Source organism: Chanodichthys erythropterus, chromosome 18, assembly GCF_024489055.1.
Source record: "Chanodichthys erythropterus isolate Z2021 chromosome 18, ASM2448905v1, whole genome shotgun sequence".
In the NCBI taxonomy this organism is placed as follows: Eukaryota; Metazoa; Chordata; class Actinopteri; order Cypriniformes; family Xenocyprididae; genus Chanodichthys; species Chanodichthys erythropterus.
In genome coordinates this window covers 18,367,372-18,390,507 of record NC_090238.1, presented here as the reverse complement: position 1 = coordinate 18,390,507, position 23,136 = coordinate 18,367,372, and the positions used below count along the sequence as shown (strand labels likewise).

General features: G+C 35.9%; 2 protein-coding genes across 3 annotated transcripts in view; both read right to left on the bottom strand.

Moving 5' to 3' along the window:
- ctbp2a (C-terminal binding protein 2a) overlaps positions 1-13,437 on the bottom strand; it is a 61,250-nt gene extending 47,813 nt beyond the window's left edge. Inside the window, exon 1 of one of the 2 annotated variants that reach the window (XM_067366990.1) lies at positions 13,258-13,437. The gene's annotated coding sequence lies outside the window, so the exon portion shown is untranslated. The remainder of the gene's footprint in view (positions 1-13,257) is intronic. The other variant, XM_067366991.1, reaches the window with a different exon arrangement.
- Positions 13,438-20,262: 6,825 nt separating this feature from the next.
- Positions 20,263-23,107, bottom strand: tex36 (testis expressed 36). Its single transcript, XM_067368267.1, has 4 exons — positions 22,950-23,107; positions 22,625-22,765; positions 21,067-21,147; positions 20,263-20,976 (listed from the first exon to the last, which is right to left on the bottom strand). The coding sequence occupies exons 1-4, from the start codon at positions 22,998-23,000 to the stop codon at positions 20,653-20,655; spliced, it is 597 nt and encodes a 198-aa protein (XP_067224368.1). The 5' UTR covers positions 23,001-23,107; the 3' UTR covers positions 20,263-20,652.
- Positions 23,108-23,136: the final 29 nt, after the last annotated feature.

Sequence of the window (23,136 nt, the reverse complement as noted above, 5' to 3'; positions counted from 1 at the left end):
CAGTAAAATACCATTAAGTTCACAGTTTTTGGAAGTGAAAAATAACAATTCATTGTAAAATTTACAGTGAAAAAACGTAAATTGATATTCCCACAATTCCCTGTGTGACACTTCACATTTGATATATTTTCGTTTAAATAACTCTGTTTCTTCTTAGTTTTTCTAATTTTTTTCTAATCAGTTATGTACATTAGGGTTTTATGTTACATCTAATGTTGTTAAATTAATGTTTATTGCATTTTTAAAATGTCATGCATGTTACCATGATGGTGTTTAGTGTGTGTGTGAATGACACTGTGTGCACCTTCTATATGTTAGTGTTGTCCTTCTCAGCTTGTGGAAAATCTGCTTGTGATGAACTTTGATTCATCATGTGACTCTTATCACGACTGTGTTTGGTGACTGTCAGTGTATTATAAAGGTACAAAACAGATATTAGTACTTCATTAGGTTGGTAAATTAACATTATATCAGTTAATGAAATACGTTATTTTACTGTAAATTTAACAGATTTTTTTTACGTTGCTACCGTATTTTTTACGGTAAAGTTCTGGCAACCACAGCTGCAGTTTTTTTACCGTAAATTTTACTGGGATTTTTTTAAGTGTATTACTCTATTTTTCATCGCTTCCATAGACATCAGTGTTTTTATCTGAACTATAAACTTTTGTTTCAGTACTTCTGTAATAATCTGAATATTTGTAACACGGAAATAAGTCTGTGGTGGAAAAGGAAAATCTGTTTGTGAAGCTGTCTATAGGATACCTACTTTCTCTGGGTCAGCAGCAGCGCAAACGCATATTTGAATATTGTGATTTTGTCAAAGGCCATTAGACAGACAACAGACATGGCCGATTCATTGTCATTTAGGAATGAGATTGTGTGGATGTTTAAAATCAAGACTGCGATTTTTTCAACGATTAATCGTGCGGCTCTAACAGAAAGAGAAAAAATGTGCTATAAATTAACCAAGGTCATCCTGATACCAAGGCAACCATCACTTCCTGTGACGGTGTTTCAGGTCAGAGGGAAGGCCGACACAAACCTGTAAATATTAAGCAGAAAGACTTTTATATGTAATTCTATTTAATTAAATAACCAACAAAACTCATCTAAAAGAGCAGCACAAGTGGTTACAATTCGAGTTGTAAATCTTGATATGGTTCATACAGCACTGGAAGAGAAAACACCTTTCAGCGACACAAAGACATCAGCTGTATCCACTTCAAAGACTTGTGTTTCTAAAAGCACTCCTTCACACAAAGCATGAATTACATCTGCTCCATTCACAAACCTGCTGCTTTGATTCAGCTGCACCTGTATGTGTGTGTGTGTGTTATGACAGCCACACTCTCCATGATTGATGTTTGCGCATTTCGTTCCTCATGTTTATCCTGCACAATAGACACATTTACACTGACCTCACTTCATTTTAATATTCATTGAGCGTTATGCAAACCTGAGCTGTTATGGGAATGTTCTCATTAAACGTTGCTTTGATACTTCACTCTTTCAGTGTCAAACTCTTTCACGCACTTTTCATTATATGTGTGTGTGTGTGAGAGAGAGAAACTATTGTAATTCTCATGGCTCATTGTCTATATTTGTTGCACTTCATTTTTTGTTTTATACTCAATTTTAATACAACACAATAATTTTGCAGGAAAATTTGCACAATCCCAATGAAAATAATGTAACAAAAAAACAAACAACTAGTCCTAGCAACATGATTTACTTTGTTTAGGCAAAATATAATCTGCTTTTCCCCCCCATTTGATTTTGGGGTGAAACATGATTTTTCTTTATGAGATTTGCCTATTTATTCTTTTACCACTTTAACTACAAATCCTCTCCAAAATGAGCACTGAATTTCAAACTTCTATACGATTGCTCTCAAGATGTTTCGTTCTTTAAAGAATCTGGGCCACTTTGTTGAGGTGGCATTTTAAATATGCAGATAATTTCCTGCATACTTATTTGTGGCATTGAATAATTTCAAGCAATCACAAATTGTTTTTCCAGAGACCTTTAGAAATGCCAGTGCTCATCAAAGCAGTAGGACTGTCTCACTTCCTGAACACACACAAAGAGAAAAGACAGGTTTTAAATCAACTTCAGTAAAGTGTGCCGAAACACTAGAAGGTTATCTGAGGTAGCAATGGAAGTGTTTAGAAGAACAGAGAGAATTCTCCCAATGTGTCACTGTTCAAGTGTGATAAAAGATAAACCGCAATGTCTCCCATTTTAAACACTGTTTTGCAGACACCTCAGAGTTTTGAAACCGTGTCATGAACGCTTGACCTCACTCCCACACCGTCCATATCTCCCAACATATCTCTTTCTGTTTGAGTCATAAATACTATCTCACTTTCCCACATCCTCTTGCTTTCTTCTTCCTCTCTTTATTTTCTACTGTTTAAGAGCAAATTGGAATTACTAATTTTCAGAGTTTCCCCTTAGAAAAGACCCTAGTCTCCTCTAGATCGTATATGCTACAAAGTCTACAATCAAAACTCAGATCTCAATATGAACTCAATTGGGAACATTAAAGGGATAGTACACCCAAAAATGAAACCCCAAAATCCTACATTTTGACACAAAATGATAACTGCAAAACATGTTTCTTTGCCTGGAGTCCAGCTGTTTCTGTGAATTGCAGCAACCTATTTGCTTCTTTTTTTCTGTAGCTTTCAGCAGTCTGTAAATATATACCTCAGGTTTTGTGTCAAAGCTATTTGTACAGTCAATCACAAAGCTCTTTCCCGTTTTGGATGTGTTTTGTGTGTTTTTCGCGGCACTCATGCAGAAAACCAATGCTGCCACTCAGTCTTTTGCTAATCAGTGGGCGTAACCACAGTCATAACGGTCGAAGGTGACGTCACGTGCATATCCTCTATACAGAATATTTTAATTTATTTAAGATTTATTTTAAAAATTACATAAACAAGTTAGTATATATATATATATATATATATATATATATATATATACTGTACTATATATACAGTGGCATGAAAAAGTATGTGAACCCCTTACAGAAACTGAAAATGAGAATTATTTTAATAAAATAAGAGGGATAATAAAAAATGCATGTTATTTTTTGTTTAGTACTGTCCTGAGTAAGATATTTTACATAAAAGATGTTTGCATTTAGTTCACAAGACAAAACAATAGCTGAATTTATTAAAATAACCCCATTCATAAGTATGTGAACCATTGATTCTCAATACTGTGTGTGGTTACCTGATGATCCACGACTGTTTTTATGTTTTGTGGTGGTTGTTCTTGAGTCTCTTGTTTGTCCTGAGCAGTTAAACTGAGCTCTGTTCTTCAGAAAAATCCTCCAGGTCCTGCAGATTCATCAGTTTTCAAGCATTTTTGCATATTTGAACCCTTTCCAGCAGTGACTGTATGATTTTGAGATCTGTGTTTTCATACTGAGGACAACTGAGGGACTCAAACTCAACTATTAAAAAAGGTTCAAACATTCACTGATGCTCCAGAAGGAAACACGATGCATTAAGGGGTGTGAAAACTTTTGAACAGGATGAAGATGTCACAATTTTTCTTTTTTTGTTTAAATATCATTGTTTTTCATTTAGTACTGCCCTTCGGAACCAACAGAAGATACTTGCATGTTTCCCGGCAGAAAAATTAAGTACAATTTACCTTGATATTTGAATTCAAAAGTTTTCACCCCTCGGCTCTTAATGCATCGTGTTTCCTTCTGGAGCATCAGTGAATGTTTGAACCTTTTTTAATAGTTGTGTTTGAGTCCCTCAAATGTCTTCAGCGTGAAAAGATGAATCTCAAAATCATACAGCCACTGCTGGAAAGGGTTCAAATATGCAAAAATGCTTGAAAACTGATGAATCTGCAGGAGCTGGAGGATTTTTCTGAAGAACAGAGCTCAGTTTAACTGCTCAGGACAAACAAGAGACTCATGAACAACAATCACAAAACATAAAAACAGTCGTGGATCATCAGGTAACCACACACAGTATTGAGAATCAATGGTTCACATACTTATGAATGGGGTTATTTTAATAAATTCAGCTATTGTTTTGTCTTGTGAACTAAATGCAAACATCTTTTATGTAAAATATCTTACTCAGGACAGTACTAAACAAAAAATAACATGCATTTTTTATTATCCCTCTTATTTTATTAAAATAATTCTCATTTTCACAGATTCTGCAAGGGGTTCACATACTTTTTCATGGCACTGTAGGTTGTTGATCATGTGACATGGCATTTTCACTGTCATACACAAGACAAAAATGAATATAAATAGTATTGTCATCAGTTTCTTTGGTTTTACATGGACCTGTTCTTAAAAAAAACAAACAAACAAAAAAAAACTGCTTTGTTATTAGATTTTAACATTTTTGGAGACAAATCTCAAAATTGTCCCATACATGTCTCAAGCATGGTTCAATAAATTTCAACTTTTATAAATTAAAAACAAAAGCCTAAAAATGTTAATAAATACCTCAGGCATAATTTTACAAGTGTCTATTTTAGTAAATGGTAATCACTTTTTTCATAAATATATTTCTAAAAGCGTAGACCTTGATACATTTTGTCACTGAAAACTATGTTCTCCGGTGTGACACCATATCCTGATATTAAATCGGCCAATTCCACATATATCTTTAACTATTTCATGGACCCCATTCAAGATCATGTTACTGAAGGCCCCTGTGAAGCCCATTACATGTGCACATGGATAGTTTTTGTCTCAGAAATGTTCAAATATTTAACTTTTTTGGAACCACTATAAAAGTGTTAAGTTTTGTTGTCCTTTGGTGTGACACCCATAAATTATATTTTTTAATTAAAAATGTATGTTAAACTACATAATCATGGAAAATTATGCAAATGTATCTTGCTAACTGCTAATGACAGGTTAGCTACGAACAGCAAAGCCATTAACTGACTCAAAAGGCTGAAACATCCTATGGTGTGACACCTGTACTGTCACAATGGAGGACAAAGATGTCACACAAGAGGATAAGGATTTGTTCAATTCCTTTTTATTCTTTTTTTGATCATTTTCAGTGTTTGTAAATGTATAATTACATTCAATTCTGTTGTTTTCCAGAAAATGTGTACCGTTATAAAGTGTCATGAAAATAATTATAAAATGTGATACTTTGTTTTTGAGACAGAAGGAACTGAGGGGGAGAAATGAGTGGGAGGGAGAGGACACGGATGTACAGAGAGAAAATTAACAGGGATCCACGCAGAAAAGAGAAGATCCTAAGAGAATGCAAAGTAAATAGAATCAAAATGACGCCTTAAAAAGAGCAGACATTACTTTAAAAAATGTGATTTTTAAAAACATGGTTGATGAAGTAAGTAACAAAATGAAATGATATTTCTTCTTTAAACAAATTAATTACATTAAAAAGGATTTTGGGGTGTTTCAAAAATATTTGCTCTGTCAAGGAGTCATTTTGTTGATTAAAAAAAACATGTTGATATTGTATCAAAATTAAATTCTCTTTCTTCTTTGGCATTCAAAGTTAAATAAAAAATCCTTTAATCTAATACCCCTCACTCTTTCTCAACAATATCTCAAACTGTATTCAGACGGGCCAAAACAGCAAAGTCTGCAATCATAAATCATAGATACTAATATTCACTCAAAGATTTCTTAACCGTAGGAGAGAAGTGTTCATTATGGTCATTATTTTTGCATTTGTCTGTAGCCACTAGTGTTCAGCTTTAAATGAAAAATAACTGAGAGCTCAATTAATTCTTCTGAGCAACAAAAAAGGCAACGTCAACAAAAAGTTCCTCTCTCTCTCTCTCTCTCTCTCTCTCACATGCGATTTCATGAACACTTGGCCCCACTCATGCATCTGCATCTCCTACTGCATTACTTTCTTTCTTAGTCATGTCTCTTGCTTTCTTCCTCTTGGTGTTAGACAGATACCTTCTCATATGCGTCACAAAAAGACCACAAAAAACATTTCAACAAACAGAAACAAGTGAACCGGCATTTGTAATATAACTCCACAAATAGCGTGTGAAAAGCTCTGTGATGGCTGTATTGATCTTTGATAGTCACAGCTATAATAAGCTAAGCATTTTGCCCCGACCCCTCACAGTCTGAGCACAATGAAGGGGCCCCTTGCTTCACTGACCCCTTCATAACACACTGAACTCAATGACCCCGCTTTGACTGACACTCCTGGAGTCAAACTCTAATAACCTGCAGGAGAGACTGCTCACATCACCTCCTACAACGCAAAATGATTTCAGCTCAGGAAACTCAGGGATTAATATTGAAAATTCATCAGCTATTTCAGACACTTTGGCCATTTTCCTCACATCCGAACACTGACTCAAGTGACATCTGCTCTACCCTGAGAGGGTGAACCGCCCTTATCTGACAGAGATAGCCTGTGGCCCTCAAAGAAAAGATCCATAAAAACACTTTAGGGAAACTCAGTTGCACAATGTATCAGTGATTTATTTTCAAATGTTCAACACCACTCTGATTTAATTATTATTGGAAACATATATGATTTTTTTTTTTTTTTTTGCAATTTAAATGTATAAGTTTATAAAAAATAACATTGCATATATACACTGCCCGACCAAAAGAAAAGCCGCTGTTTGGATTTTAATAGGCAAATACTTAAGAGTCTATGGATGGATCATTATTACAGTGATTATTATGTTTCTAGCATGTTATATGTTTGACAACAGTTCTCTTAAACCTAAAAGGTGGAGTATGTAACTTTTCATTTCTTAAACAACCGAGTATTAAAGATGTATCATGGCCATATTCCAGGATGACAATGTCAAGATTCATCAGGCTCAAATTGTGAAAGAATTGTTGGGAGGGAGCATGAAGAATCATTTTCACACATCAACTGGCACTGAATTTAACCTCAGTGTAAGTTTTTGGGAATGTGCTAGAAGAGACATTACAGAGTGCTCTTGCATTGTCAATACAAGATCTTGACCAAAAATCAATGCACCTAGATGGAAATAACATCGCAACATTTATTTCCATCATTTTTTGGTCAAGATCATGTATTGACAATGCAAGAGTTGAGCACTCTGTAATGTCTCTTCTAGCACATTCCCAAAAACTTACACTGAGGTTAAATTCAGTGCCAGTTGATGTGTGAAAATGATTCTTCATGCTCCCTCCCAACAATTCTTTCACAATTTGAGCCTGATGAATCTTGACATTGTCATCCTGGAATATGGCCATGATACATCTTTAATACTCGGTTGTTTAAGAAATGAAAAGTTACACACTCCACCTTTTAGGTTTAAGAGAACTGTTGTCAAACATATAACATGCTAGAAACATATCACTGTGATAATGATCCATTCATAGATTCTTAAGTATTTGCGTATTAAAATCCAAACAGCGACTTTTTTTTTTTTGCCGGGCAGTGTGTGTGTGTATATATATATATATATATATATAATGTGTGTGTACTTTTTTATATGCCATGTTACAACATAACTGAACAGTTATCTATTTTTTTACAGTATATTCTTGTACTGTAAGGGGTAATTCACACACAACACAGGGTAGTAGAATTACAGTCACTATTAAAGGTACCCTAGAATTAAAAATTTAATTTATCCCGGCATTGTCAAATAACAAGAGTTCAGTACATGGAAAAGACATACAGTGAGTCTCAAACTCCATTGTTTCCTCCTTCTTATATAAATCTCATTTGTTTAAAAGACCTCCGAAGAACAGGCTAATCTCAACATAACACCGACTGTTATGTAACAGTCGGGGTGTACGCCCCCAATATTTGCATATGCCAGCCCATGTTCCCAACATTATGAAAGGCATTAGACAAGGGCAGAACGTCTGGATCTGTGCACAGCTGAATCATCAGACTAGGTAAGCAAGCAAGAGCAATAGCGAAAAATGGCAGATGGAGCAAAAATAACTGACATGATTCATGATAATATTTTTAGTGATATTTGTGAATTGTCTTTCTAAATGTTTCATTAGCATGTTGCTAATGTACTGTTAAATGTGGTTAAAGTTACCATCGTTTCTTACTGTATTTACGGAGACAAGAGCTGTCGTTATTTTCATTATTAAACACTTGCAGTCTGTATAATGCATAAACAACTTCATTCTTTATAAATCTCTCCAACAGTGTAGCATTAGCCGTTAGTCACGCAGCATAGCCTCAAACTCATTCAGAATCAAATGTAAACATCCAAATAAATGCAACTCACATAATCCGACGCATGCATGCAGTATGCATAACGAACACTTTGTAAAGATCCATTTTGATGGTTATATTAGCTGTGTAAACTTTGTTTAGGCACTGTTTAAGGCAAGTGCGAGCTCCGTGGGCGGGGGAGCACCAGATTTAAAGGGGCCGCAGCATGAACCGGCTCATATTTAATGATGCCCCAAAATAGGCAGTTAAAAAAAATATTTAAAAAAAAATCTATGGGGTATTTTGAGCTGAAACTTCACAGACACATTCAGGGGACACATTAGACTTATATTACATCTTGTAAAAAAATGTTTGATGGCACCTTTAAAACAAAAATGACAAGTCGTGTTTCTTTTATGGAATATTGCAGTATTTTTATTATAAATGATTTATCTGTGCACATAGGGGTGATATACCGGTAGACATGATAAACTGGTAGAAATTTGTCAACCTGTAGAGATTTTGGACTATTGTCTATGTAATAGTTACACTCACGTGACGTGGTTGTGCTGCGCCGTCATGAAAGCTTATCAGTTGAATGAATGAAAATCTCAAAATTGACCAGTGCATTAAAAAAAAAACAATGGTTTTGCCCAACTCTCGCCTTAAAGGTTGAACTACTTGATCGTCAAGTTTTTATAATGGCATCTCATGACAAAAGACGGGAGATGTGAGTGCTGTGGTGAAATGCGTTTGTCTAGTGCATGTTTACATAAAAAAACAAAACAATGGAAATGCATTGAAGTGTAACGCAGAAGTGTATTCCTTGTCAGCGACACCCAAGTCTGCATAAATAATGTGTTTAAATATATTGTATTAAATTGCAATCTCTGAAACAATCAAAAAACAAGTTGTGTACAGGTATACAAAAAAAGTAATAAATTTAAAAAGACGTTGTTCTTAACTAGGGCTGTCAAACGATTAATCATGATACAAAATAAAAGTTTGAGTTTGCCTAATATATGTGGGTGCACTGTGTGTAATTATTATGTATATATAAATACAAACACATCCATGTATATATTTGAGAAATATTTACAAGTATATGTATTTATTTATATTTTTATATAATTTATATTATATATATAAATACATTTTTTGTACATAAATATCATATTTGTCTTAAATATATACATTAATTTGTGTATTTATATATACATATTAATTACACACATTACTCACACATATATTATACAAACTCAAACATTTATTTTGTATGCGATTAATCGCAATTAATCGTTTGACAGCCCTAATCTTAACTTTGCACACTGAAAATGAATGCTCCAAACATGCCTGATGAACAGCTAACTAGCTGAAGAATTATTTGTTTTATAATAAAATTTGGAGTTTTCATTTTCAGTGTGCAGGCATGTATTCTTGATTGTACTTTGATCGTGCATCAAAACACTGCAATGGAGATTTAGGCAAAGTAAACAATTCACATGATTTTTATGAAAACAAAAGTCACAACATTATGTGTAAATATATGATCTGCCATCCTACCATCTTTATCATTGCTGGCCAAAATGTTTATACATGTGTTTATCACGAACAGAATTATCATAATCAATGAAAGTTAGTCAACACACAGTAAAACCACCCATGTTGAATTAACCTAATTCTATTTTGCGCGGGTAAATCTAATTGTGCAGCGTTAGCTTCAAATTTTACACTAGGGATTACCCCCCTTCTCAAGCACATGGATGGTCTCATGTCTGTATGAGAGAAAACAGGAAGCAAAGCCTGTAGCATTTCCTCTACAACTGACTCTGGCAAGAGAAAGATTGTGAGATCATTTATGACTGGGCAACCAAAAACAGTCGAGGTTCACTGACATTCACAGCAACAACACAGAAAGCAGAACAAATTACCTGCAATCATACATTATTCTGTTTTTCTTTTCCACTCCTCTTCATAAATTTGCTCTTTAATAGAAAAGGAAAGAAATCTAGTGAATTGAACGAATCTTTTCTTTTAGACATTTGAGCATGAATCTCATCACATTCTGACTGACAGCCAGACACATCCCTGAGATTCATACGAGCGGTGAATGAAATAAAAGTTTGAATTTTGTGGCTCTAGGCCGATGCCATGTTCCAATTTCATACCAATTACCTTCCTATCAGGCACTGTCAGACATCCTCTCACTCTTCCTAACTCCTACTGTTGAGAAATCACAGGAATGCTACACTAGGATATATACGCAAAAGAGGCCATATTAGTGTGTGTTAAACAAGGTATTAAACTGAGGAGAATCATTAATATTCATCCTCTCTGTACTGCTCAAGTGAGCGTCGATCTTTAAAATTCACGCTGCACTCATCCACTTGCTCATAAACAAACACATTTCACTTCTGTGCTCCGCTCACGGAGGAATGTCAACATTCACGGTCTCAACACAACTGTTAAAAGAGCTAAACTGGATATTTGCACATTGCTTTATCTGAGAAATAATACATTCTTACATGTAAAAGTAAAAAACTAAATGCAGAAAAACACACAGCTCAGTATATCAACCAATGCAATACGTCTAAGGCAATGAATGCAGTCAGGTCTACCTGAAATGTGCAAAATAAAAATAAAAAAGTATTTTTGATCAAATAAATGCAGCCTTAGTGAGCAGAAGACTTTAACAAAAAAGTTAAAAACTTTTACCAACCACAAACGGTATGCATATGGTGATAAATGCATTCAGTGCAAAAAAAAAAAACACTATAAATTTTCCATTACATCACATGCATTTTTCTTAAAATAGTTAGATATTCATGTGGGCCTGTATGACCTGTATCGTTTAACAATTTCATAGGATGAAACAGGATTAAGTTTTGTATGTCACCGATAATAAATGTGAAATATTCAGTGTCACATGAAAATCTACTGTTGTCAAACATATCCATCTCACAATGGGGTGTTTAATGAATTTAGAAAATTATTTGAAGCATCCAAAGGTCAAAGTTTAAAGAACACAGTTACTAATCACTTATATTATCTTAAAGCCGTTTATTACTACCATATAGACATTAATTTGACACACTCATCTCTGACTGATAACATGTAGAAAACTTCCTGCTTGTAACACTGAAACACGCATTTACAAGCTCTTAGGCTCATATGAAATAATAAGTCAAATAATCTAAATTGCATTCATTTATTTAGAACTGGGAATATATCTTATGCACCTGTCACAGAAAAAGTATTTTATATATATATATATATATATATATCTCAGACAGGTTTGCCTGTTCCACTTAGGTAAAACCCTGCTTAAAGACGTTGTTCCACATTATTAAGCAAGTCACAGTTCTCATGCAATATTAGGGAGGAAGAAAGATCTTTCTGAAGATGAAAAGCATGAAATGGTGCAATGTCCTGCAAAAGGCATGAAAACAACTAATATTTTGTGAAAACTTAATAGAGATAATGAACTATCATATGATTTGTGAGTAATATATAGCACACAGAATAAATATAGGCTTTTGGGGAAAGTCACAACCGATATTACTATGCATAGTTAGGACTGCAAAATAAATAGGCTCAACTTTTAAAAGAAAAATAAGTTTCCATATCTTTTGTTGTTGATGTCGGAGGTTGGGCATCCAATCTAACTCAATAGGTTTCGGGGGCAAATTCATCAGCTAGACAAATCAGATGGCATGGCATGCAACCAAGTTTAATTTTAAGGACATTTCTGCACAATAAACAGTTTTGGTGGCGTGTTGGGTCACCGCTTGATATCCAATGTATAACCACTTGATAAGCAGCTGATCAAACTACATCTGTGATCTCAGCAACATATAAATGAACTCACACATTCCCTCTGCACACCTGAAGAACAGGATGCCATAAATATTAAATAAGCCTTTTGCATTTTCCTGTCTGACTCTAATAAATGTCTTCCAGCTTCATATGCTGCCATGTACACTATGATTCAGTGTGTGATGTGTGAGCGCTCCGGGGCGAGAGAGAGAGAGAGAGAGGGAGGGAGAATTCTCAGTGGAAAATGTAATGGACGTGTTAGAAATCAAGGTCTCCAGTCGTCAAACCCAAACATGCAGCCTACTGAGAATACATAACTGCTTGTGAGTAACACTATGCATTATTTACACTTACATTGCATCCTATTAACCAACAAGGATTGCATATCTTGTGGAGTTAAGCTTAAAAAAGTAGCACATATGTTTGTCTTTCGGGCCCCTGTGCCTTCTTGAAAGGGCCCTTGACAAAGCCCTTAGAAACAGCAGATGTCCTGGTAGCGAACATCTGTACACACCCCCTCTCCTCCAGCACAGACAAAGGGGCATCTCCCTAAACACACACACACTACCTACACTTCTTAATATCTTGTTGTAATTCTGTGATCTAAAAGATCATCAAAAACACCACAAATGCATATGTAATAAGTTGAGCGACAAGACTAAACTTTTAAACTTGATCAAAATAGGGGTTGACTGACTTGGTCAAAATCATATTTAGGAACCTGATCATATAGTTACCAACTAAATACAAATATTAGCTTCAATGTTGACTCCAAATGTATATTTCCTTATATAGTGCCCTTAAAAGACATTCAACATTAAGAAAATATGCTAAAATAGCACATATCAACAGTTTTATTAAAGCTATTTTATATATGGTCAACATTGTTGCAACAGTGTTTCAGTTGACCTAATGAAAACAATGTAAGCAAATCAGCCGATACAATGCAGCCAGAGATCAAAAACCCAATATAACCAACCAAAGACGTTCCATTTCCAACTATTTCTGTCGCGGAGTGGCTCAAGATGTCCTCGGATATTAGAAACACAGGGAGAAAAGCCCACCCATCCCCTCCATGTCGCAGGCGAATAAACACACACATGGACGGACACACCGCGCAACACCAGCCGCGGTTCCTTAAACCAACAACCGGCGAGTGCATCTTATATCTTACCTGGATAAACGCCTATATATGTATGAAGATATCGGATTCATATATCCATTAATAATCAATCCGCTGCTCAAATGCACGTAGAAACGTTCGTGATTAATGACTCACCTTTAAAATGCTACAAAACTTAATCCAGCGTGTCCCAAAACTGAATATCTGATTATGATTGTTGGCTTTAGGTGATTGAAATAACTTACAGATGTGGCTCAGTTTGGCTCAGAGCGAAAGAAGGTGGTTTACTGGGTTTTTAAAAAAAAAAAAAAAAGAAAAGAGGAGGTGATTCGTAGACTATGGTGCACTACGTTTCATCTTTTCCCCAGTTGCAAGGATTGAGATGTCTCTGTTTTCCTTTTCTTTTTTCTCTATCTTTTTTGAAAGAGGCGGGGTTTTGGACTGAGCCGACCAATAGCTGAGCGGTTAGCGCGAGGTCACGCCCACATCGAGTGTCGTTTGCACTGGTCAGTTTGACCACAGACCACTAGCATTGATTGCTATCTCGGTAGTCAATATTTCTCTCATTTTTACCCCTGGTATTGATTTTCATATCTTGTTACTTAAATGACAGCAATGTTTTTCAGTCATGTCAAATACAGTTTATTTTGAATTCAATTTAGTTTGAATAATTAGGTTGTTACTGTAAAATGACTTAAAATCAACCTTGTTTAACACAATAATGTGATAATATGTGAAAGTAGAATATAATATTGTATTATAATATGTATTTTTCAGTCAGAGACTACTATTTTTGTTTTTCATGAGACTCATTTAATACTAATTTTCAGTATATCTGAGCACATAAGTGAAAATTTTCACCAAAATTTGTTGGTGACCTATAAAATAGAGGAGAATTTGAAATATTTCTGCATTTAGTGCTTCTTTTTTGTTTTACATTTTTAAAAATGTAAATATTCATCTTATAATTAACAGTGATATCATTGAGAGGTAAACCAATGGTTATCTTCACATCATTAACTTGGAGTTCAATGAATATTTCAGAATCAGAGTAGTTTATTGTCATTTATAACACATCTTTACAAGACAGCGACCTTGACATCATGTTGAGTAGCCAATAAATACAAACACTTTCACTAATTAACAATAAATACTGACAATAAATCAGATGTGTGGTTCAACAGATACTCTATGGTGCAGATGCAGATATTGTAATTCAAAAATATAGGGCATGCATAAAAATACAGTGATATGGAGGAAAAATATGAGGGCAAAGCTGGATAATAAAACACAAATGTGTTAGGTCAGAGTTATTGGTGCCTATGCTTTATCCACAGACTCTCTCTCTATTCTCTAGAAACTCATCATGAATTTCCCCCAAATTCAGCACTTTTACATTTTGCCTCTCTTGGCACAAAATGCTGATTCAGATTCATTTCACTCTAAAGTTTGTCTTTGACTCTTTGCTTTAAAGTACGTAATCAGTATGTATACAATACCATGTATATATATGTATACTGATTTGCCTGTCAAGAACTATGACACTATGACGAAACTTAGCTAATTACAATTCACAACAATTGTATCACTCATGTCCACTGGGAATGATGTATGTTTGATATGGTTTCTTTTTTTGCTCAACAGTTTCTAGGAATAATTAACATATAAAATGAGGCTTTCTTTAATGTCACATGATCCATGAGCTCAAGTGGGTGCATGAATGGTGTTGATTAAATGCAACAAAATAACCCAATGTGCTTCAGTTAAATTAAAAACATGTATGCACTTTCATACATTTCCATACTCACATAAAAATAAGGTTTTTTTGGCATCTATAAGCTGCATCTCAAGATGCACAGCTGTAATATTTTTGTAACAGATATTTAAAGTATTCGTTCACCCATAAATTAAATTTATGTCATTAATTACTCATGTCGTTCCAAACCCATAAGACTTTCTTTCATCTTTGGAACACAAATTAAGATATTTTTGATGAAATCAAATTTCTATTTTATCTCCCATAGAAAGCAACGAAATTACCACATTCAAGGTCCAGAAAAGTAGTAAATACATCGTTAAAATAGTCCACTTGATTACAGAACATGAAAGCTCTGCAATGTGTCTTCAACGTTAAACTGCGTAGGAGAATGATAGGGTAGAAAGGAAATTGGTGAATACATTTTTTTTTTTTTTTTTGCGCACAAAAAGTATTCTTGTCACTGCATAATTTTAAAGGTCCTCTAAGCGATGGCACGCGTTTTTAGGCCAAAACATTTTTTGTCACATACAGCAAACATCTCCTCACTATCCGCTAGCTGCCTGTCCCCTGAACACACAGTAAAAAAAAAATGCGGTCTCTGTAGTCACCACAAGCTCCAAAAACGGCAACAAAAACAAACTGGTGCAGCCTGAACCACGAAACATAATAAACATGCTCCAGCCAATAACCGACAAGAATGATTTTAAATGCGCGTTCATGACTGTTTCAGGAAGCATGGAGGGGAGGAGGAGGAGGAGGGAGGGTCTAGCTAGCCTCTGTTTTGTTTGACAACACTTCGAACGTCAACAGGAAGTTACTCCACCCAGGATCGCTTAGAGCACCTTTAAGGAACCACTGTAGTCACGCTGACTGTTTTAACGAGGACCTTGAATGTGGTAATTTCGTTGCTTTCTATGGGAGATTAAAAAAAAAAAAACTCTTGGATTTCATTAAAAATATCTTCATTTGTGAAGTCGAAACGAAGGTCTTACAGGTTTGGAACAACACAAGGGTGAGTAATTAATGACAGAAATTTAATTTTTGGGTGAACTAACCCTTTAAATATCCTAATTAAACTAAGGCCTAATCCTGGTTTAATCTAAGCCCTGTCTGTGAAATCAGGCCCATAATTTATTGCCTACACTGAAATGATCAATGAACGAGGAAATGTCCTTGCTATCAACACAAACCTCAAAACCCTCACCACCCCTACACAACTGAGGGGGAAAATAGAATGAATAAATAAAAATAAATAAAGAGGGGAAAAAACACAGATGTGGGGCTACAGATTATTAACTTAGAATGTTCTTTTTTTTGTTAGCAGAGTTTAATTGAAAATTCTTTGGTCAACCAGAAACAGTTCTTCTGTGGCATTGCTAAGAAAACACCATCTTAGAACCTTTATTTATAAGAGTGTGTATGTAGAAAAAAGCTCTTACTAATATTCAATTCATGTGCTTTATTGCTTCACATTTCAGGCCTAAAATGAAACCACATCATCACATGTGATGTGAAATGTGCTAAAACATTCTTTTCTGTTTGTTTCAGTGGCACAATAACATAGGGTGAGTCCACTGATTTTCATTTCTCATTCCACTAGTGATGACTCAGTGATAGTAAAATGCAAAACACACTTGAGTGAACCGGTGCAACATGGAGTACTGACTTTTCTCATCGAACACATCAAGTTTTTCTGTGTGTTTTAACATCCTCTCAGACTGATCTATTCACAATGATGCACTGTACGCCTCTACGGATGTGAGCAATCTTTTAACAATGACTTATTCTAATGCAGCAGCCCTCTCCACCTCATTTGAATGAATATTTCATCACTAAGAAGGTTTATTCTGCGGTGTCCTGGGTCTCATGCAGCCATTTCTCAAGGTTAGACAGAGTTATCACAGGGCCAAGCTGAAAAACAAGGATGTGCAGCTGAGAGGCAACAGTGAGCGATATCTCACAATAACAGCATCAAGGAAAAGATGCTGTCGACTAGGAGAAAACATAACCGAATTATGCCCTATGAATTATAATGACTGGAAATCAAAGGTAGGGTTTAGACAGCAGATCACACGCATAACATAACTGCGAAGTGAATTAATTTCTGCATTACAAAGAAGCATTTGTTTACACTTGTCTGGGAAAAAAAAGGCTAATGAGAGTGTTAAGATGCACCAATTATTTCATCAGAGGAGAACAGTATGGGCTAAATTATTTGTCTTGACCTCTCGTGTAAAACATGCCAGATTGTTTCATTAATTCATTACCTGGCAATATTAATTATAATGAGGACAGTGAAATGTAGTGATTAGGTTGGAATGCCCTTAAGTTAAGGCTTTTATTCAAAAATCATTTATGCTGATTAATCTACTCTATTAACTCACAATGCATTCTAATGTACCTTGACATCTGACTATCCTTGAGGTTAAAACATTTGTTCCCATAGTAACCTAAAAGGTTTGTTTTAGTGTAAATGTAACCACATTTGTGAAAACTTTAATGTTTCCTGTTCAGAAGGAAAATGGACTTCATTTATTTTTAAACTCAACTCAGATGCTTGTTGGTGTGTATGGACCTTTAAAGTGTCAGTTCGATAAAAAAAAAAAAGAGGAATCTCAGTGAGATGCGGTTCTTTGATCTCAACCGGGCTATTCTACATTCCATTCAGCAAATCCATCAGCTTGTGACTAGCAATCTATTTTCTAATGTCTTTCAACAGAGAGAATTGCAATGAGCTTTCAATAAATAGCCACACAGAGGCAAATAATATTAAGATCAATGTTTAGCATTTGAAAAATCAAAGACTCACTTTGCAAAACCAGACAATATTAACAGAACAGACAATGTTAAGAGAATTCTCTTTGCCATCATCACCATGGCAACATGATTTTTTTCCCAGGCTTATCTTTCATGAATAGGTTATGAAAGATATGTAATGTGTAAAACTTCATTACCATCAAAAAAATAAATACTTAATTACAAGATGTCATTTTCTTGGATTGCATTTCAGAATAGGGGCTAAAAAACAAGAGCAATTCCCTCAATATCTCTCCCACTGTTCCTGCTATCTGGACACGCTGTTGAAGGAAATCTGGAAAGCACAGAGGATTCTCCTCGCTGCTCTTTTCCAGGTGCGCACATACAGAGACACAGCTGCCGTTTCAAATGCAACACCTGCTACAATAAGATGGCAATCTTACAGTCTCTCTTTGAAGCTGAGATAATGTAACGCCGCTCACTGTTTAATCTCTTTCAAAGGCAGGATACTGAGCTTTAACCCAAACGTCACAGAGTTTTTTACCCTTATATCACCACAAATCCCCGTTTTTCGCTTTGAACCACATCAGGTGAGTAAAATGCCACATTAAACGGCAATTTAAATTTAAATATTCCCATAAGAAAGAAAAATTACAAAGGAGATCTCTTTAGCATTTCATTTCTCTTAAACAGCAAAAGAGACCCCTGCAATCTCACATAACAGTTTATTCATTTCAGCGTTTTTTATTGCTGCGAGCAAAAGTCAGAGATTTCAAATTCTTCCAAACTCTTCCCAATTAAGATTTGTCAGTTATTTCTGTGTTTGTTTAGGTAGTTCTAAGACATATAGGCCCGGTTTCACAGACAGGGCTTAGCCTAAGCCAGGATTAGACCTTATTTCAATTAGGATATTTAGGTAGCTTTTATAAATGTACTCTAGAAAAAAATGATAATCTTGAGTCAAAACAATGTCACTGACATATTTTAAGATATGTGAATACAAGTTGCTTTCAGTTAAAACAGATCAAACATGCATTTTAGTCTGGGACTAGCTTAAGCCTTTTCTGTGAAACTGGGGGATAGGCTAAGAGTTTAAAGTAAGCAAGCATGAAATGCAAGTTGCGATAGTTTTCTCTATTGTGAAGTACACTGATTAGGCGTAACATTATGACCACCTTCCTAATATTATGTTGGTCCCCCTTTTGCTGCCAAAACAGCCCTGACCTGTCGAGACATGGTCACCACTAGACCCCTGAAGGTGTGCTGTGGTATCTCGTACCAAGATGTTAGCAGCAGATCCTTTAAGTCCTGTAAGCTGCGAGGTGGAGCCTCCATGGATCAGACTTGTTTGTTCAGCACATCACACACATGCTCGATTGGATTGAGATCTGGGGAATTTGGAGGCCATGTAAACACCTCAAACTCGTTGTTGTGCTCCACATACCATTCCTGAACCATTTTTGCTTTGTGGCAGGACGCATTATCCTGCTGAAAGAGGCCACAGCCACCAGGGAATACCGTTTCAATGAAAGGGTGTTCATGGTCTGCAACAATGCTTAGGTAGGTGGTACATGTCAAAGTAACATCCACATGGATGGCAGGATCCAAAGGTTCCCAGCAGAACATTGCCAAAATCATCACACTGCCTCCGCCGGCTTGTCTTCTTCCCATATCCTGGTGCCATGTGTTCCCCAGGTAAGCAACGCACACACACCCGGCCATCCATGTGATATAAAACAGAACGGGATTCATCAGACCACGCCACCTTCTTCCATTGCTCTGTGTCCAGTTCTGATGCTCACGCGCCCACTGTTGGTGCTTCTGGTGGTGGACAGGGGTCAGCACGGGCACCCTGACTAGCCTGCGGCTATGCAGCCCCAAACTGTGATGCACTGTGTATTCTGACACCTTTCTATCAGAACCAGCATTAACTTCTTGAGCAATTTGAGCTACAGTAGCTCGTCTGTTAGATGAGACCACATGGGCCAGCCTTCACTCCTCACATGCATCAATGAGCCTTGGCTGCCAATGACCCTGTCACCGGTTCACCACTGTTCCTACCTTGGACCACTTTTGATAGTTCCTGATCACTGCAGACCGGGAACAGCCCACAAGAGCTGCAGTTTTGGAGATGCTCTGACCCAGTCGTCTAGCCATCACAATTTGGCCCTTGTCAAACTCTCTCAAATCCTAATGCTTGTCCATTTTTCCTGCTTCTAACACATCAACTTTAAGGACAAAATGTTCACTTGATGCCTAATATATCTCACCAACTAACAGGTGCTGTGATGAAGAGATAATCAGTGTTATTCACTTTACCTGACTGTGGTCATAATGTTATGCTTGATTGGTGTATATCAGAGTTAGCTGTTTAACAAAATGAAGGGTGGGACTTAATTTTGTCCATGAGGATTTAATTGGATGGTTGTGGTTTGCTATTGGTCTCAGGTGAGTGACGTGTTGTCCCGCCCTCGCGCCAGTCATCAGAGAAGTCGTTGAAAGAGGGAAAGGAAGTTATTTTAAATAAAGATTACATGGGGACATGAATAATAAAAAAAAAAAATGATGTGTACAGATAGATTATTTATAACAAATACTGCAATATTGCATATAAAACAAGAATGTCAATTTTGATTTCATAGTGACTTTAATATATTTTAATACATTTTTCTTTTTTTATTATTATATGGTATACTGCATTCAACACTGATACTCATCTTTACAGAATGAAACATTTAAAAAATTTGTGACTGCAAATATAAAGTTGAGTGGCACAAAGAGAGTGACCTCTGCTGGTTAAATCAGATAATTCACACTTGCTAGGAAATTCCAAGTGGTGCTCACTGCAGAGACGAATGACGTACAGCTAGTCCAGCTCTACCTCTGTGGATATTATTATGCCCAAATTACATCTAGAGAGGGGGAGCTGGACTTCACGCCCCACCCATGGCTTTGCAGTGAGCAACCTCTCGGAAATTCCCACAGAGCATTATGTTTAGTGTCATAAACAGTCTGATCATCTCTGATTGTCTTATTTAGGGAGTTAAGGAGTGGTTGGTGGATGCTAGTACACTTAGTGGAGTGTACTGGTTAGAGTCGTCCCTTCCAAACCACATGAAACACTCCTCGGCCTGAGCCGTAGCGTTTATTTGAGACCTCGCTGAGTGATCCCTGGGAAAGCGCCTTCTGATTGTGTCCTTTCTGCCCTCTGTTTCCTGTTTGGGCAGGAAGTCAGTCTGATACGCTGAGTTGTTCCACTGTGCTGCGCTAACTGGACTCAAGGTGTCATAATGTTGGCACTGGCAGTAATGAGAGTTGTGCTGGCGATGCTCATCAAGACATTTCTTACGGCCTAAACCCTTTACACATGAACACATGCAGAGTGAAATGGGTATAAAGTCATGAAATATAATAAATATAATCACTGTTTATCATAATGAGGAACTCACCTGATCATACACGTCAATAGTGTCCTGCAGTGCTGTGCGGTTATCATGTGCTGACAGCGGATATTCTCTACCTATTGTTTTCTGCAACAGAAAGACTCAACATGAAGTAATGTTGAAGTAATCAACATGATTACAGTACAGTCAGTGTTGGGTAGATTACTTACATATTAGTCGGTTACTGATTCCAAAAATACATGACAGAAATAATCCAATACATTACACATTTAAAGGGTTAGTTCACCCAAAAATGAAAATTCGGTCATTAATTACTCACCCTCATGTCGTTCCACACCTGTAAGACCTTCGTTCATCTTCGGAACACAAAATAAGATATTTTTGATGAAATCCGATGGCTCAGTGAGGCCTCCATTGCCAGCAAGATAATTAACACTTTCAAATGCCCAGAAAGCTACTAAAGACATATTTAAAACAATTCATGTGACTACAGTGGTTCAACCTTAATGTTATGAAGCGACGAAAATTCTTTTTGTGCGCCAAAAAAAAAAAAATAATAATAATAATAATAATGACTTTATTCAACAATATCTAGTGATGGGCGATTTCAAAACACTGCTTCATGAAGCTTAGAAGCTTTACGAATCTTTTGTTTTGAATCAATGGTTCAGAGCGTGTATCAAACTGCCAAAGTCACGCCCCCCAGTGGTGAATCACTGAAATTTCAAAACACTTATGACATGATGAAGCCTCGTTTACTGAAATCATGTGACTTTGGCAGTTTGATACACACTCCGAACCACTGATTTGAAACAAAAGATTCGTAAAGCTTCAAAGCTTGTTTTGGTTTTTTTGGGCACACAAAAGTATTCTCGTTGCTTCATTACATTAAGGTTGAACCACTGTAGTCACATGAACTGTTTTAAATATGTTTTTAGTAGCTTTCTGGGCATCTGAAAGTGTTAATTATTTTGCTGTCAATGGAGGCCTCACTGAGCCATCGGATTTTATCAAAAATATCTTAATTTGTGTTCTGGAGATGAACGAAGGTCTTACGGGTGTGAAAATAATGGTTATATAATCGTATATATATAGTAAACTTTTTGATTACTTTTAGATTACTTTTGACCTAACTCATTTATCACATTATTTATATTATATTGATATATGATATATAAAATATAAAGAGAAAGAAAATATATACCATTCTTTGTTTTCAACAACATGAAGAGCATTAAATATTATGTCAGGGTTTTCTAGACTGGGGTTCATGATGGAACTGTAGGGGTTTGTGCATTTATAATGAAAGCTATTAAGTAATAAAAAAAATTCAAATTAAAATAAATAAATTATTTTACTGCCATTGTAAGAATACCATGTAATCAATAAAAAAGTAACTGTAGTCTGACAAGTATTTTAAAATGTTATATAATCTAATTACAAGTACTTATTTTTTTGGAATCTGATTGTATGTAATCCAGATTACATGTAATCAGTTACTCTCCAGCACTGAACATCCATTTCCTCCAGAATTTGCTATCAGCAAGTAATTTTCTAGATGGTCATTGTAGTGTAAGATATTTTAATAATAGCAACGACTAACCTTTTCAGGATTGATAAATAATCTGGGATATCTGTCCTCTGTTTGTGTCAGGGGTTGAGGAACACCATGTGCCAGCATTGAACCTGTGCTGGTACACAGGTCACGTGTGTGTCCAGTCTGCGACATACCAGTGTGAACAAACTGGAAAAGAGCAAACGGACAGATGAATAACAAACGAAAGAAAGAAAGAAAGAAAGAAAGAAAGAAAGAAAGAAAGAAAGAAAGAAAGAAAGAAAGAAAGAAAGAAAGAAAGAAAGAAAGAAAGAAGTGAGACCGATGTAAAAATCAGGCCAAACGTATTTATAGGAAAGTGTGGTAATCTTACCCAGTTCCCGCTCTTGTTCTTATTAAAATATCTCTTGCCTCCTTTGTTCATTGTCACTGCATGAATTTAAAATCAACACGTAACTAAAAGTTTGTAAGTTTCATTCCCAAACGCCATTGACCACTGAGGTGAACTCAGGTGAGCGCACAGTATTTTGAAACCATGGCAACAGCACACATACGCTGTT